Genomic DNA, 16,505 nt, shown 5'->3' on the forward strand with positions numbered 1-16,505 from the left:
GCCAGGATCCTGTTGAGACCTGGCTACCATAGCCAGCATGTGCCCAGTGTTCTCGCCCTCCTCAAAGTACGTTTGCTGCAGGAAATATCGTTTTGTCAGAGAAACCTTCAGCTGCAGACTGGTCATCACATGACAAGCACCACATGACTTCCACATGACTTCCTGGCTGCCTATAAAAGCTGAGCAAGTGCTCAGAGGAATTGCTGGTTTGCCTTTCAGCTTCCTGTACCTGAGTTCCTGTTTCCTGTGTGATCGTTTACCTGCTGTGACCCGGATTGACCCTGACCTGCTCTGCTCTTCTCCTGGACCCGACCTTGGCTTGTTTTACGGACTTTGCTTTTGCTTACCTGTGTTTGACCCTCTGCCTGCGACCCGGATTTACCTTCAGTCTCCTGTGCCTTGACCCTCTGCTTGTGACCAAGTCTTGTCTCCTATCTCCAGTGCCTTGACCCTCAGCCTGTGACCTGGATTGTCTGCTTACCTGTGTTTGACCCTCAGCCTGCTCCGGACTTTTACTGCTGGATCCTGATCAGTCTCTGCTCCAGCTCTACAGGACCTCCACGCAAGCTCTACCCTGCCTGCTGGTAGCTTGTGCCTCTTTGTGCCATCCACCCTCTGTATCACCTCCAGAGGGGCGGAGTGCGCTTAGTCGCAACAGCGAACCGCTCTCGGCATCTCGGCCTCGGTGAGTACCTCTATTCTGATAGTACAAACCAGCCATGTCAGAGGCCGACAGAGCGCGTTCTCCTCTTGAGATCCTGTGCCAGCAGGTCACAACCCTCACTGATGCAGTCCAGAAACTGCAGGAAGGCTATGCCCAGATTGACGGTCGTCTCCAGCAACTTTCAGGGTCATCTGCATCAACAGCCGCAGCCCCTGCGCCCACCAGCGGAGCCTCCTCTTCTCAAGTTGCATCAAGCCCCACAGTGATCATGGCTACCCCCGAGCCCAGGGTTCCCACACCGGAGCGTTTTTCAGGCGATCGCAAAAAGTTCCGGGCCTTCAAAAATGCATGCTCCTTGTACTTAGCCCTTCAGCCCAGGACTTTTTCGTCCGAAGTAGTTAAGGTGGGATTTGTCATCTCCCTGTTGACCGAAGAGCCGCAGGCCTGGGCCCACAGCCTGATGGAACAGAGGAGCTCTCTTCTGAACTCTTTGGACCTTTTCTTTGAAAGTATGTCTCAACTATATGATGACCCCCAACGCACCGCTACTGCAGAAGCCGTGCTACACTCCCTGTCCCAAGGAAAGAGACCAGTGGAGGACTACACTGCTGAATTTCGAAAATGGTCAGCTGACACAGGGTGGAACGAACCCGCTCTTAAATACCAGTACCGCCAGGGGCTGTCAGAAGCTTTGAAAGAGGAGTTGGCCAGGATTGAAACCCCTGCCACTTTGGAGGATTTAATCCAATCCGCTACCAAGCTAGACAGGCGCATGCGCGAGCGGCGCTCTGAGCACTCCCAGGGTCCCCGACCTAGTTGGATGCTCCCTAAACCTTCTCCCATTCACCCATCCTTTCCAGTGACTCCTGTCACCTCTGCTCCAGAGGCTGAGCCCATGCAGCTTGGATTGGTCCGTGCTCCTCTTACCCCTGAAGAGAAGCAACGACGGCGACAGGCCAATCTCTGTCTGTACTGTGGGGGAACTGGACATTTTCTGCGTACCTGCCCCGTGAGACCCAGTAAGTCACGCTCGCAGTTTTTTATGAACTTTCAGAACCCTGGTTTATCCCAGACTTATGTCACCCTCTCTGTCTCCTTACAGCTAATGGAAAAGGAAGTTCATCTACCAGCAATTATTGATTCCGGAGCCTGTAGTTGTTTTCTAGACACTTCACTGGCCCAAAAACTGCACATTCCACTGCAAACCAAAGAACAAGGCCTCCAAGTCTACCTGGCTGATGGGTCTCTCCCTCGCTCTGGATTTGTCACACAACAGACAAGGCCCATCCTTGTCACCACGGACTCCGGCCACCAGGAGCTTCTAAGCTTTGACATCATCTTCTCCCCCATGTTCCCCATCATTTTGGGGCTCCCCTGGCTACAGGCACATGAACCTGACATCAATTGGAACAAGAAGAAAGTCTCCTTTTCCTCTCCCTACTGTTCCCAGCATTGCCTTCCTCCAGCTCCAGCCACCTGTTTAACCGTAGCACCTACACCTGACAATCTCCAGCACGTCCCTCCGGTATATCTTGAATTTAGAGATGTCTTCGATAAACAAAAAGCTGATTGCCTACCACCTCATCGGTCTTACGACTGCCCCATTGATTTGCTACCTGGTTCTGAAATACCCTTTGGCCGTATCTTTCCACTATCAGAGACTGAACTAGCGGCTCTTAAAACGTATATTGATGAGAACTTGGATAAGGGTTTCATTCGTCCATCATCTTCACCGGCCGGAGCCGGCATCTTTTTTGTGGAAAAGAAAGATGGTTCCCTAAGACCATGCATAGACTATAGAGAACTGAACAAAATAACGATAAAAAATCGCTATCCTCTTCCACTTATCCCAGAGTTGTTTCAGCGTTTCCGTTCTGCCCGAATCTTCTCCAAGTTGGATCTGCGAGGTGCCTATAACCTCATCCGAATCAGGCCTGGAGACGAATGGAAGACTGCCTTCAGGTCCAGGTTTGGACATTATGAATATTTGGTAATGCCCTTTGGGTTGTGTAACGCCCCGGCCACATTTCAGCACCTGGTAAACGACATCTTTCGAGAATATCTGGACAATTTCCTAGTTGTTTACCTGGACGACATTCTTATTTTTTCTGCCACCATTGAGCTACACCGGGTTCATGTAAAGACAGTCCTTGCAATTCTCAGGAGACACAAATTGTACCTTAAAGCAGAGAAATGCGAATTCGAAAAATTTTTTGTGCAATTCCTAGGCTTTATCATTTCTACCAACGGGGTCGCAATGGATCCACAGAAGGTCAAGGCAATTCAGGAGTGGCCGGCTCCAGTAGACAAAAAGGGGGTACAGCGGTTTATCGGATTCGCTAATTTTTACCGGAGGTTTATCGTTGGCTTCTCATCCATTGTTGCACCCATCACCCAACTAACCCGCCAACATAGTCGTTTTCAGTGGTCCCAAGAGGCCCAGGAAGCTTTTACCAAGCTCAAAGCCCTGTTCACCTCTGCACCAATCCTACGGCATCCGGATCCAGCCCTGCCATTTGTGTTGGAGGTAGACGCCTCGGAAACCGCCACTGGAGCCATCCTCTCCCAGAGACAGGGCCCCAAGGCTCTCCTCCATCCTGTAGCTTTCGCATCTCGTAAACTAAGTTCCCCGGAAAGGAATTATGATGTGGGAGACCGGGAGCTGTTGGCCATCAAGTTCGCTCTGGAGGAGTGGAGATATCTGTTGGAGGGTGCTTCCCATTCCATCATGATTTTCACCGATCATAAAAACCTAGAATACCTCAGGACAGCCAAACGCTTAAGACCCAGGCAAGCCCGGTGGGCCCTCTTCTTTTCTAGGTTCAACTTTCATATCTCTTATAGACCTGGCCTCAAGAATGGGAAAGCAGACGCACTCTCCCGGATGTTCCCTGAATCTCCCCAGTCAACGGAACCTAGCACCATCTTATCTCCACAAAACTTCCTTCTGCTCACAGACACTGATCTTATGACCACCATCAAGTTGGCATCCAGCCATTGTACTGACCCAGAAATATCCTCCTTGGAGAAACGAGATGACTTGTTCTGGTCCCAAGGAAGAATTTTTGTCCCACCGGAGGCTAGACCCATGACGTTAAAGTTGCTTCATGACCATAAACTGGCTGGTCACTTTGGGACTCAAAAGACTTTGGAATTGGTTGCCCGTTCTTTTTGGTGGCCTGGTTGGAGGCAGGACTGTAAAGAGTATGTCCTCTCTTGTATTTCTTGCCAGCGCAGTAAAGTGGCTAACACCAAATCTTGGGGATTACTTAGACCTTTACCCATTCCAGAACGCCCATGGGCTGAAGTTTCTATGGACTTCATTGTTGATCTTCCTCCCTCGGAAGGTTTCACCTCCATTCTGGTCGTTGTCGACCGCCTTTCCAAAATGGCACACTTCTTGCCCATGGTGGGCACCCCCTCTGCTTTGGAGACAGCTAACATTTTTATCAAAGAAATAATAAGGCTACATGGAGTACCCGACAGTGTTGTTTCTGACAGAGGGGTTCAGTTCACCTCCAAATTTTGGAAAGAACTTTGTAAAGCACTACAAATAAAGGTCTGTCTCTCCTCTGCATATCACCCTCAAAGCAATGGCCAGACAGAGAGAACGAACCAAACTCTGGAGCAGTATCTCCGCTGTTTCTCTTCTGGCTCTCAGGATGACTGGTCCTCTCTGCTACCCTACGCGGAGTTTGCGTATAATAATTCAGTTCATTCAGCCACCAACCAAACGCCCTTCTGGTCTAACTTTGGGTTTCACCCTTCTTTCCTTCCAAACGCTACCCCTGAATTATCTGTTCCTGCTGTCCAAGATCGCATAGCCTCCATCCAACAGAACTTTCAAAGGATTCAGGAAACCATGCAAAAGGCCCAGGATGACTATAAGAAGTACTACAACAGGGGAAGGAAGGAGAACCCGGTTTTCAAGGTCGGTGAGGAAGTTTGGTTATCTTCAGCTAACCTCAAATTACCTTTTCCCTCACGGAAGTTGGGCCCAAAGTTCATAGGGCCGTTCAAAATCAAGAGGATGGTTAACCCTGTGGCCTTTGAATTGGCCTTACCCAGCTCTTACAGGATTCATTCTGTCTTTCATGCATCCTTACTAAAACCAGTGATTCCTAGCCCCTTCCCGGGAAGAGAGGATCCGCCTCCTCCACCGGTCCAGGTGGATGGAGAAAATGAATTTGAGGTTGAAGCCATACTGAACTGCAGGAAGAGGGGTAGACTTCTCCAATACCTAATCAAGTGGAAGGGGTATCCACCTGAAAACAACTCTTGGGAACCCTCAAGAAACATACACGCCCCTTGCTTGATCCGAGCTTTTCATGTGAATCACCCGGAGTTGATGTCCAGTTTGGGCGTCCAGAGGCCGCCCCTCGGGGGGGGGGGGGGCACTGTCAGAGAAACCTTCAGCTGCAGACTGGTCATCACATGACAAGCACCACATGACTTCCACATGACTTCCTGGCTGCCTATAAAAGCTGAGCAAGTGCTCAGAGGAATTGCTGGTTTGCCTTTCAGCTTCCTGTACCTGAGTTCCTGTTTCCTGTGTGATCGTTTACCTGCTGTGACCCGGATTGACCCTGACCTGCTCTGCTCTTCTCCTGGACCCGACCTTGGCTTGTTTTACGGACTTTGCTTTTGCTTACCTGTGTTTGACCCTCTGCCTGCGACCCGGATTTACCTTCAGTCTCCTGTGCCTTGACCCTCTGCTTGTGACCAAGTCTTGTCTCCTATCTCCAGTGCCTTGACCCTCAGCCTGTGACCTGGATTGTCTGCTTACCTGTGTTTGACCCTCAGCCTGCTCCGGACTTTTACTGCTGGATCCTGATCAGTCTCTGCTCCAGCTCTACAGGACCTCCACGCAAGCTCTACCCTGCCTGCTGGTAGCTTGTGCCTCTTTGTGCCATCCACCCTCTGTATCACCTCCAGAGGGGCGGAGTGCGCTTAGTCGCAACAGCGAACCGCTCTCGGCATCTCGGCCTCGGTGAGTACCTCTATTCTGATACGTTTCTTCTCAGCCGCTGAAAGTATCACTGAGTTATACAAAGCCTGCACTTCCAGCCAGGCCTTCTGCACAGAGGGAGAGGGCGAGGCTATCCTAGCCTCCTCCCTACGCTTCATGTCATCACGAACCGTTTCCTCCCACTGCGCAGAATTACGTTTATCCATAGTAATCCCTTTGATAATTTGACCACGCAAAAAGGCCTTAAGGGCATCCCACACCACCGCAGGGGAGGCAGAACCCCGATTAACAGCCAGGAAGTCTTCCAAGGCCGGTGCAATCGGATCCGGCTCAGGGAACAACGTCAGCCAGAACGGGTTCACCCGCCACAGCCCACGAGTCCCCGAGCCCGGAACCGAAAACCTAACCCAAAGCGGGGAATGATCGGACACCAGGCGAGGCTCGTACGCCGAATCAGTCACCCGGGGCCTCATAGAGTCATTCCCCAGGGCCAAATCAATGCGTGACAGTCCTCCATGAGTGGCCGAATAGCAGGAATAACATTTAGTGGAGGCCTGCCTGTCCCTCCAAACATCTCTGAGGCCCAATTCCATCAAAAACTTAGCAAACGCCGTAGGGCGTGAATTAGGGGCGGGCCCGTGATAGGAGGGGTGGAATTTGTCAAGTGCCGGGTCAAGATAATTATTGTAATCCCCCACGGCCAATACTGGGGTATCAGGGTGGGGCGCCATAAATTGCGCCAATAGACGGAGAACCTCGTGGGAGAAGGGTGGAGGGACATAGACAGCAGCCAAAATACACAGAAAACCATTAAGTTTGCATAATAAAAAAACATATCTCCCCAGATCGTCCACCCTGCTGCGCAGGCACGCAAAAGCCACCTCCCTGGACACCAACATGCTCACCCCCCGCGAATACGAGGAGTGAACAGAATGGTATTGAAAAGGATATGCCCGAGAGCGTAGCAAATGCGTGGAAGTGCGCACCAGGTGGGTCTCCTGTAAACAGACAATAGTGGGCTTAAGCTTCCTAAGATATGCAAATACCGCTTTACGCTTAACCCCATCCGCCAGGCCCCGAACATTCCAGGACAAGATTAATGCATTAAGCTGTGAGAGCTCCATGAGTTAACAAAAACACAATATAAATGTAACAGCAAAAATCCCCCAGACCACCCGACACACCACTCCCCACCGCCAACCATAGTTCGCCAGAACAGAGTCTCCGGGAGCATGCGCACCAAGTGCGTAGGTAAGTAGAGAGGGAAGTGCAGTCCACGCCAGCCATCTGCAGCCGGAAGAGTCCTAGGCCTGAGAGGTCTCACCTGAAAAAGAACAAGAGGTAGGGAAGGGGGGAAGAGCAGCAGTGCAAAAAAGAACAAAGTCAAGGGGGCCAACAGGGCCCAGTAGTAAACCATTCTCCGTTCCACGGAGTCAGCATGTCCCCGCAGGACAACAGGATATGGGCACAGTATGCAAAGGAACCGCATACAATCAATCTGGGGGGGAAACACGACAGTCTCGCTCAGCCGAGCGGTGATCCCAAATGTAATACCCCTATTGGGGGGTAAAAAACACCAACTGTAGAAAAAAAAGAAAACTTGGAAACGGACAGTCAGTGCTCCGCATCATAGACTGAAACTCAAAGCCAGTAAAGGATAACAGCGTCCCCAAACTCAGGGGGGTGCCTGCCGGGCTAGATGACGTTCCTCCCTATCCAGCCAGTTCACAGCAGCCTGGGGGTTGTCAAAGAATTGGGTCGAGCCATTCGCCACCACCTTCAATTTGGCAGGATAAAGCATGAAATATGGCACATTCAGTTTATGCAGCCTCTTCTTAACATCCAGAAATTTAGCTCTCCTGCGTTGCACTTCAGCAGAAAAATCAGGGTACAGAGAGACTCTGGCATTATCTATAGAGAGATCAGCAGTGGTTCTTGCTTTATTCAGGATGACATCGCGGTCCTTGTAATTGAGCAGCTTGAATAGAAAGGGTCTGGGGGGGGCTCCGGGCGGAGGAGGTCTAGCAGGGATCCTGTGGGCCCGCTCCACGGCAAACATAGGGGAGAAGGAATCCTTGCCAAAGGTTGTCAACAGCCATGCTTCAATAAAATCCACAGGGTGTTTCCCCTCCGCCTTCTCAGGGATTCCCACTGCCCTCACATTATTCCTACGCAAGCGGTTTTCCATGTCCTCCAGTCTGGCTGCATTAGCTGTAGTAATAGAGTGGAGAAACTGAACATCCCGCTGTAATGGTTGCCACTCATCTTCTATAGTACTAACCCGGCCCTCCAATGCAGCCGTGCGATCCCGCAGCTTCTGCATGTCCTGGCGTACTAGGGACAGTTCCAGTTTCATGCCCTGAACTTCACCAGCCAGTCTAGCGATGTTAGCGTTGCCAGTGGTGACCGCTGAAAGGACATCCCGCAGGGTGGGCTCCGAGTCAAGGGTCATGGAAGGGGAGGTAGGCCCCAACTGCAGCGGCGCTCCCGCCTCAGGGGGGGCCAAAGGCCCAGAGTCCAGCGACAGTAGAGGGCCAGCATCTCCCAAGTCCCCCGAGGTCATATCCACATCCCCCACATCAGCTTGACAGGGAGGGGGAGCAAGGTCTTTACCTGGAGGCTTTGCGAACAGGCGCTGTGCGGCCTCCTTCTGCTTCTCCTTTGCCGAGCGGGTCGCGGCGCCGCCATCTTGGCCGCCAGGGTCCGCCGCCGATCGGGACTTCGTGCCGCGGGAGGACATCCGTCCGGATGGAAATGGTGGCATGGCCGGCAAGCAGAGGGTGTAGAGAGGTGAGCCCGAAAATTGCAGGTGAATCGGGCACAGGATGGCTGAGATCGGCAGGAGAATAGCAGGATACCAGCGGAGCTACTGTGGGACACGTCCGCTCACATCACTCGTCGGCCACGCCCCCCCTCCTGCATCCTTAACAACCAGTAAATAGCTGATTGTTAAGGAGCTGGCACATGCCAGAATGTGAACATGTGAATGTGAACAGTCTTCACTCCTGCACAGCCTCCGCCTTCACCAGTAGCACCAGTTATGGACCTGACCTTCCCCTGCCTCCTCCCCTCAGATTCTGGGCACCAATGCACCCTGCTATCCTGCCCTGTCTCTCCACCTCCTTCCCCCATGGTAGCATCATTCCTGCTCAAGCATGCTGACCACTGGGGGAGGCATTAGCACTGGTTGTTAAGAACACCTGCGGGCTCCGGCTCCTTAACAACAACCCCTAACCTTCCTTAATAACCAATGAATAGCCAGTTGTTAAGGACATAGCACTAGACGGCATCCTCAAAACCCAGCTATTCAAACATTTTTGCTGTAATGCAATGCATTTAAAATGCACTATCCATTTTTAAAAAATGCATAGTGCATTTTAGAAATGCTGCTATGTTTGCTGTAGTCAGCCATTGGGTTGAATTTGCTGGGTTGGCCAGTCCTGCACAAATAAGTCGTTTGAAATCAACGCCACTTGTACATTATTTTCCTTACAGTGGAAATGATTGATCACAAATCATTTGGCAATCTTCTTAAATTGCTTGCCAGACGCATTGGTATTTATATGTTATTTGCTTTTTTTTTTTTAGATTTTTTCTCTACAAGTGCAGAACACCACAGAGACACACTGTCACACAGAATAAAATAACTAAAAATAGAAACATTTAAACAAAATAGCAAAAAATAAATACAAATAATGTATTTTCTGAGGGCACTTAGAGCGCACAATGACACCACACATGTACATAAATAGTAAAAAGAAAACTAGACCTAGACTAGACATCTGAGGTTTAAATAAGACATGTTCCACCTGCACACTCCCTAAGGAGGGTCTTCAATGTTGAAATCATTGGCATCTAATTTGTAGCACTTGATTCTAATTTTACAGATTTGACTTGCTGGTAAATGTAGAGTGTATTTACATTTTCCATATGACAAATATGCATCAAGTCTGTGTCATTTGTTCATGTATATCACCTTTATCTGTAGGCAATATTTGAATCAAGTTTTTAAGTGATACTAAAGTCTTGTTTTTTTTTTCTTTAAAAATAACAAGCATGTTCTACTTACTTGCTCTGTGCAGTGGTTTTGTACAGAGCAGCCCACATCCTCCTCTTCTCCCCCACCAGCTCCCTTGGCTCCTCCCTCCTGTCAAATGCCCCCACAGTAATCAGCTTGCTATGAGGGCACTCGATTCGAGCTGCCGATTCCGTATGTCCATCCCGCCCCCTCTCTCTCCTGATTGGCTAACTGACTTCGATTGCACCATTGGCTCCCACTGCTGTGTCTCAGCCAATCAGGAGGAAGAGTCTCGGATGGTCGAGGCACTTGTGCACATCGCTGGATAGAGATGGGGCTCAAGTAAGTATTGGTGGGACTGCTGCATACTGAAGGTTTTTTATCTTAATACATAGAATGCATTTACAACCATTTTATTGTTTGCTATTCAAACATCTTGGAAAAGTCAAACATTTCCATTGAGTATACTTTTTTACATGACTGTATACTGTAAAGTCTGGTACACACTATGAGTTTTTTTTAGTTCAACGAAAAAAAACTGTCAGCTCTGGTTGGAGCCGCTGTGATCCGACATTAGTACAGCAATCTCCCCCCCTAAGCTGTTGTGTTCTGACAGAGAGCTTGCCCCCCCCCCCCCCTCCAGAACACTCTGATCAGCGCTCTCAACCATTGGAGAAGAACGCTAATCGAGAGCCAGTCGGCTGCGGGTTTTCCAGCATGCACGTCCAACAGAAGACAGCCAAACGGCCAGCTTCTGTTGGACCGGCTGGCACACACACAAGCTAAATATCGGCCATTTTTTTTTTCCAACCACATGATATCGGCCGCCATTCAGCCCATGTGTATGGGGCTTTAGTGCTTCATGGGCTACTGTTTTGTTACTTCCCCATGTCTTCTAGAGCAGGGAGACGGCACCCCCGCCAGAACACTCCGATCAGCGCTCTCAGCCATTGGATAAGAGCGCTAATCGGGAGCCGGTCGGTTTGCTGGTTTTCCAGCATGCACAGCCAGCTTCTGTTGGACCAGCGAGCATACACATGGGCTGAATGTCGGACTTTTTTTTTTTTTAACCGGTTGATATCTCCTTACATTCGGCCCAATTTTTTCCACATTCGGCCCAATTTTTTCCACATTGTTTATGTTTTAAAAAACACTATACCGTACAAAATAACTAGAGACAAATAGATACTAAGAGGAGGTTGGGAGGAGTTGCAATGGGGCCTACCAAATTAAGTTACGTGCCTTAGTGAATGATTATAAATTTATACTGTACATTTACTAAATCCACTGGTCTGTTTTACATCCAGGTGCCCTTGGGGATCTGAATCGAACATTGGAGCTGAGTGGAGGAAAAGGGATAGCAGCCCGCCAGGCTCTGGTGCAGCGTGGACTAATTCTCCGACTAAATGGAAATGAAGAAGCAGCTAAGAATGATTTTCTTCAAGCAGCTGAACAAGGCAGTGATTTTGCTAAACAGCAGTTAGTTTTGCTCAACCCATATGCTGCACTTTGTAACAGAATGCTCAGGGACATGATACAAGACTTACGAGTGCCAAACCCATAGGAGTTCTTAGTTACAAAGTCATCTTTGAGTTCAACCAAACAAATCCTAAACATCCAGTTAATACGTTTAGAAAAAGCCTACAAAAATCACCTAAAGTGTGGCCCAATTTGCTTAGTTAGGGAAAACATTTTACTTCCTGATCCAACTTGTATACCGCCCTGGATCTACATTCTACAAAATACCATTTTTCTTTTCTTTTTTTTGTTACTACTCAGATTTTCTTTATTAAGCTTCAAAAGGTTTACATAAAAGAAAATGTGTCTGCAGTATTATTTTTTTAAATAAATATTAGTAGCCATGTATGCATTTTAAAGCATTTCTAGCTCTTTTCTAAGAAGGCTAATAAACCAGCTAGAACTAGCTCCCATCAAAGTTTATTGCAGCCTCCCAACTCTTATAGTAAAAATCCTTTTGTATGCTGAGGTTAAACCATTTTTCCTCTAGTAGCAAAATGTGCCTTTTGTCTTTTGCAGTGACCTTAAAGTAAACAGAGTCCAGCTGGACTATATGGACCACAAACGTATCTGCTCATACAATACCCCCCATCCCATTGAAGCTTACACAGGGTCAAGGCCTTTCCCTGCTCTCTTGTGACTGGGCAAAGTGGCCAATTGCCTAGCGCCAGGGCTTTCACATGGGAGGAAGGGGGTAAACTCACATACACCCCCAGAAGCTGGTATCCAATGAAGAAAAAAGCATCCAAGAGGCTTGGGGACTTTGATGTAAGTTCATACAAAGTAGTGAGAGCCGAGGACAAAAACATTCGAAGAGCTCACTGGCTCTGGTTAGGTTGCTCACAACAGACAAGGCTACCCACTAGTGGGTACCCTAACAGGTTACCAGAATAGAACAGTCCAAATTATTTATTAGGTTGTAATATAAAACAGCCTACACCTTTCAGGGTCAGAAAAAAAAACCCCTTTTTCTCTTACGTCCTCCGACAGTCGCCGCCTCTTCATATTCGTCACATATGGGGTATTAGACTTTGCTCCGAAGGAGTAGCTAGGCAACAGAATATGTTAACAATAAAGCTTTTAACATATCCCACCCTCAAGGGGTGGTCCCCTCAGTCAATACCCTCCTACTTCCTGCAACCATATCTCAGTTTTAATGTCTAGCTTGTCAGGAGTGGCTGGCTCTCTCTGTGCTGGGACTTTCTGTCCCAGACTCTTTCTTCTTTTTAATATTTTGTTTGAGTTTTTCTCTCTACCTTTATTTAGCTGTTATTTTGTCAGCGTTAGTTAGTTCTTCGGATGAAGAGGATCATGCGGACTGGGTCTCGGGCTGATCCCCCTGGTCGCAGGTCGTGGGTCAGTGGCTTCCCAGTCTGCCATCGAGCGTTCAGCCAGGTAACGCTCCTGGCATAGTGAACGACCCATCCCTGTTCGGTGCAGGGATGATTGGTGAGGTGGCTACCTCACTGGACGCTGTGCGGTTTCTTAACCCCCATTTTTGTGCGTCTTGACTTGCGACTCTCCCTGCCTCATGTGCAGTGGCTTGTTCGCCTGTGCGGGTCCCCCACGCCATGTGAGGTAAGTGTATTTATGTGGGGACCTGTCTGTCTGGGGGGGTGTCAGTCTGGGACTGTGTTACCTGCCTCTATTCACACTGCTTGTCTCCCTATCTCTCGGCTGCATGCTGTGGGCTGCAAGGGGGGGGGGGGGGAGCTGTATGACACTGTGTGTGTCAGACTGGTCAGTGTGAGAAGCTGTGTGCTGTGGGGCATGTTTTTTTGGCATGTTTGGGCATATACAGCAATCGCTGCGGCGATCTGACATGTATTCTGATATTGGAATGTAATGTGTGTTTTATTGCACTGTGGAGCGGCGGTTTCGGCGCCAAACGACGCCATTTTGCCTACACCCGCTCCGGCCGCATGGTTTACATGCATGGCGGCCATTTTCTTGTAGCCTCCATAGGCTTACATAGAGCGCCCTGGCAGCATCACTTCCTCTTTCCAGGAACACCGATCGAGGCAGCGGCGAGGGTCTCCTCAGGTTTTATCCTTCTGTTCTTGCTATCCATTGCCTGTGTTCAGTTTGCATATTCCCTGTGGGGGTCTCATTGTGCTTGAGTGTGGTGCGGTGGGCTGCGCTTGCCGCGCTTGCTTAAAAGGGGCAGTTAACCCTTGGTTGTCTGGCATTTCAGGGGCAATGGATTCTCAGGAGGGCAAATTTCCTACAGTATTGGTGGAAAGCCAGGGGACCGCTGTTTCCCCCCCAGGGGGGGATTTAGCCACTATTGTGGCTGGCCTTGCTGCTCAGGTGCAAATGCTGGTGGCTGCTCAATCTACTAAAAGGCCCAGAGTTGCTCTTTCCTCTGATTCTGAGGGTGAAGGTGATGGGGCTGTTATGGCAGGGGCCTCCTTATCGGGGTCCCGCTCCTCTCTTGATCTAGTGGGGTCTGAGGTGGAGGCTGAAGTTGAGGGGGTTGATAATTCTCCCCCTGGCTCGCCTGAAGAGCTTGCAATCATGGATGAGTTGATTGCTTCCATTAAGCAAACGCTGCGTTTGCAGGACGAAGTGTGTCCCCCCGCTGCCTTGGCGGCTTATGGGACGCAGAGGAAACGCAGGACGCCGCAGGTTTTTCCCTGCAATGCTGATTTTCAGCGCGCTGTTAAGGATCAATGGCGCGATCTGCGCAAACCTTTTGCGGTACCAAGTAAATTCAAGCTGCGTTATCCTTTTTCGCCTGCCACTGATGAAAGGTGGTGTGTGCCTCCACCAGTGGATCATGCAATTGCGGTTTTGAACAAAGCCACTGCGATTCCTGCAGAGGGTTCCCCTGTTTTCCGTGATGCCACGGATAGGAGACTGGAGTCTCTTGCCCGTCATACTTATTCTGTTACGGGTTCTATGCTTAAGGCTCTGTTTGCTTCTCTCATGGCGGCCCAGGCGATCGCAAGTTGGACGCAGATGCTTAGGCGCGTCCTAGTGGCCGATTCGGCCTCGCCGGCGACCCTGGATATGGTGGATCAGATCCACCAGGGTGTCATGTATCTGTGTGATGCGGACCTGGACCTGATTCCGTTGGCTGCACGTGTGCACAGCGCGGCGGTGTTGTCTCGCCGCCTGGTTTGGTTAAAATGTTGGTCGGTGGACCAATCTTCACGTAAGACCTTAGCCAATCTGCCTTATGATGGGTCTCGCCTTTTTGGGGAGTCCCTGGATGTGTTGATTAAGGGGATCACCGGGGGTAAGAGCACTCTCTTGCCCCATTTCCCCAAGGCTAAGGGGGCTTCTGGGAAGAAGCATGCTAATTTTCGGCCCCCTCAGGGGTCCTTTTGTGCCTTTCGGCCGCACTACAAGGGCAAACCGTTCAAAGGTCAAGGCTCTCAGAAGAAGCCCTGGTCTGGTAAACAGAAGTCCGGCCAATCCGGACCTGCAGCCCATAACAGTTCGGCCTGAAGGGGCGCCCTCACCCAGTTTTGGGGTGGGGGGACGCTTGCTCGGTTTTCTTCAGCCCTGGAAATCGTTCGATCTGGTTACAAGATCGAGTTTCTCTCTCGGCCGGAGAGCAGATTTTTTCCCTCAAATCTTCAACTGTCTCCAGAGCGCTTGCGGGACCTGCACCTGGCGGTGCGGGACCTGAGGGCTCAGGGAGTGGTGGTTCCGGTGCCTCATTGGGACAGGTTTCGGGGGTTTTATTCCAATCTGTTCACCGTGCCCAGAAAGGAGGGCAAGGTTCGTCCGATTCTGGACTTGAAGGCTCTGAACCGCTCTGTGCGGGTTCGCAAGTTCCGCATGGAATCCCTGCGGTCGGTGGTGGCTGCCCTGGTTCCGGGGGAATTCATGGCCTCCATCGATTTGAAGGATGCGTACCTTCACATCCCCATATTCGAGGGTCATCAGAGGTACCTTCGATTTGCCATTGCGGAGGATCACTACCAGTTCGTGGCGTTGCCCTTTGGTCTCGCCTCGGCTCCGCGGGTCTTCACCAAGGTGCTTGCACCGGTTCTGGCATTGTTGAGGGCCCAGGGCGTTTCTGTCCTGGGGTATCTGGACGACATTCTGGTTCGGTCTGCGACCAGCCAGGGTCTGGAGGAGGACCTGTCTGTCACGATGCAAACTCTGCAGGAGTTTGGTTGGACGATAAATTTTCCAAAGTCGACACTGAGTCCGTCGGTTCGTCTCCCCTATCTGGGAATGAATGATACTGGACTCGGTGCAGGCGAAGGTCTTCCTGCCGGAAGAAAAACTCAGGACTCTCCGGGAGGAAGTCAGGTCCCTCAGGGACGTTCCGAACTCGTCTCTGCGGACGTGTATGAGATGTCTGGGATTGATGGTCTCGGCCTTCGAGGCGATTCCTTTCGCCCAGTTTCACACGCGGGGTCTCCAAGCGGAGATCCTGTCCAGGTGGGACGGGCGACCTCAATCTCTGGATCTTCAAATCTCGTTGAGTCTTCGCACCAGGGAAAACCTTCTGTGGTGGCTCCAGTCCCCGTTGGTGTCCGGGGGCAAGTCGTTTCGTCCGATCTCGTGGACGGTGATCACCACGGATGCCAGCCTGTCGGGCTGGGGTGGTGTTCTGGGCGTTCTGTCCGCTCAGGGGACTTGGTCGGAGGGGGAGTCTTCCCTTCCGATCAACATTCTGGAATTGCGTGCGATAAGTCTCTGTCTTCATCGCTGGACGGACCGGCTGCAGGGTTGCCCGGTTCAGGTGCAGACGGACAATGCCACGGCGGTGGCCTACATCAACCACCAAGGGGGCACCAGGAGTGCCCGAGCGGCTCGAGAAGTGGCCGACATTCTGTCTTGGGCCGAGACTCATGTCCCGGCGATAACGGCGGTTCACATTCCGGGTGTGGAGAACTGGCAGGCGGACTATCTGAGTCGCCAGACCCTGGATCAGGGGGAATGGTCTCTCCATCCGGCTGTATTCCAGATGTTGTGCGCGAAGTGGGGTCTTCCAGATGTGGACCTGTTCGCGTCTCGTCTCAACAACAAGGTGATGAGGTTCGTGGCAAGGACGCGCGACCCTCGGGCAGACGCGTCGGACGCGTTAGTGGCCCCATGGCATCAGTACAGGCTGATGTACGCGTTTCCACCGATTCAGTTGCTGTCCAGGTTCCTTCGCAGGTTACACTCGGAACGCAACACGGTGATTCTTGTGGCACCGGACTGGCCTCGCCGGTCCTGGTACGCAGACCTCGTGAATCTGGCGGTCGACGCCCCGTGGCGTCTGCCTCTTCGAGACGATCTACTGTCTCAAGGACCGATATACCATCCTGCTTTACAGTCGCTGGCTTTGACGGCCTGGCTGTTGAGACCGAGGTCCTGAAGGAGAGGGG

At 50.8% G+C, this 16,505-nt stretch overlaps 1 protein-coding gene across 1 annotated transcript in view; it reads left to right on the forward strand.

Moving 5' to 3' along the window:
- Window positions 1-11,258, forward strand: part of TTC36 (tetratricopeptide repeat domain 36) — a 34,823-nt gene extending 23,565 nt beyond the window's left edge. The window contains exon 3 of the mRNA XM_082273730.1: window positions 10,959-11,258. Coding sequence (XP_082129856.1) covers window positions 10,959-11,215 — 257 coding nt within the window. The 3' untranslated portion in view covers window positions 11,216-11,258. The remainder of the gene's footprint in view (window positions 1-10,958) is intronic.
- The last annotated feature ends 5,247 nt before the right edge of the window (window positions 11,259-16,505 follow it).

The sequence above is a fragment of the Pelophylax lessonae genome, assembly GCF_965119305.1.
Source record: "Pelophylax lessonae genome assembly, chromosome: 12".
NCBI lineage: Eukaryota > Metazoa > Chordata > Amphibia > Anura > Ranidae > Pelophylax > Pelophylax lessonae.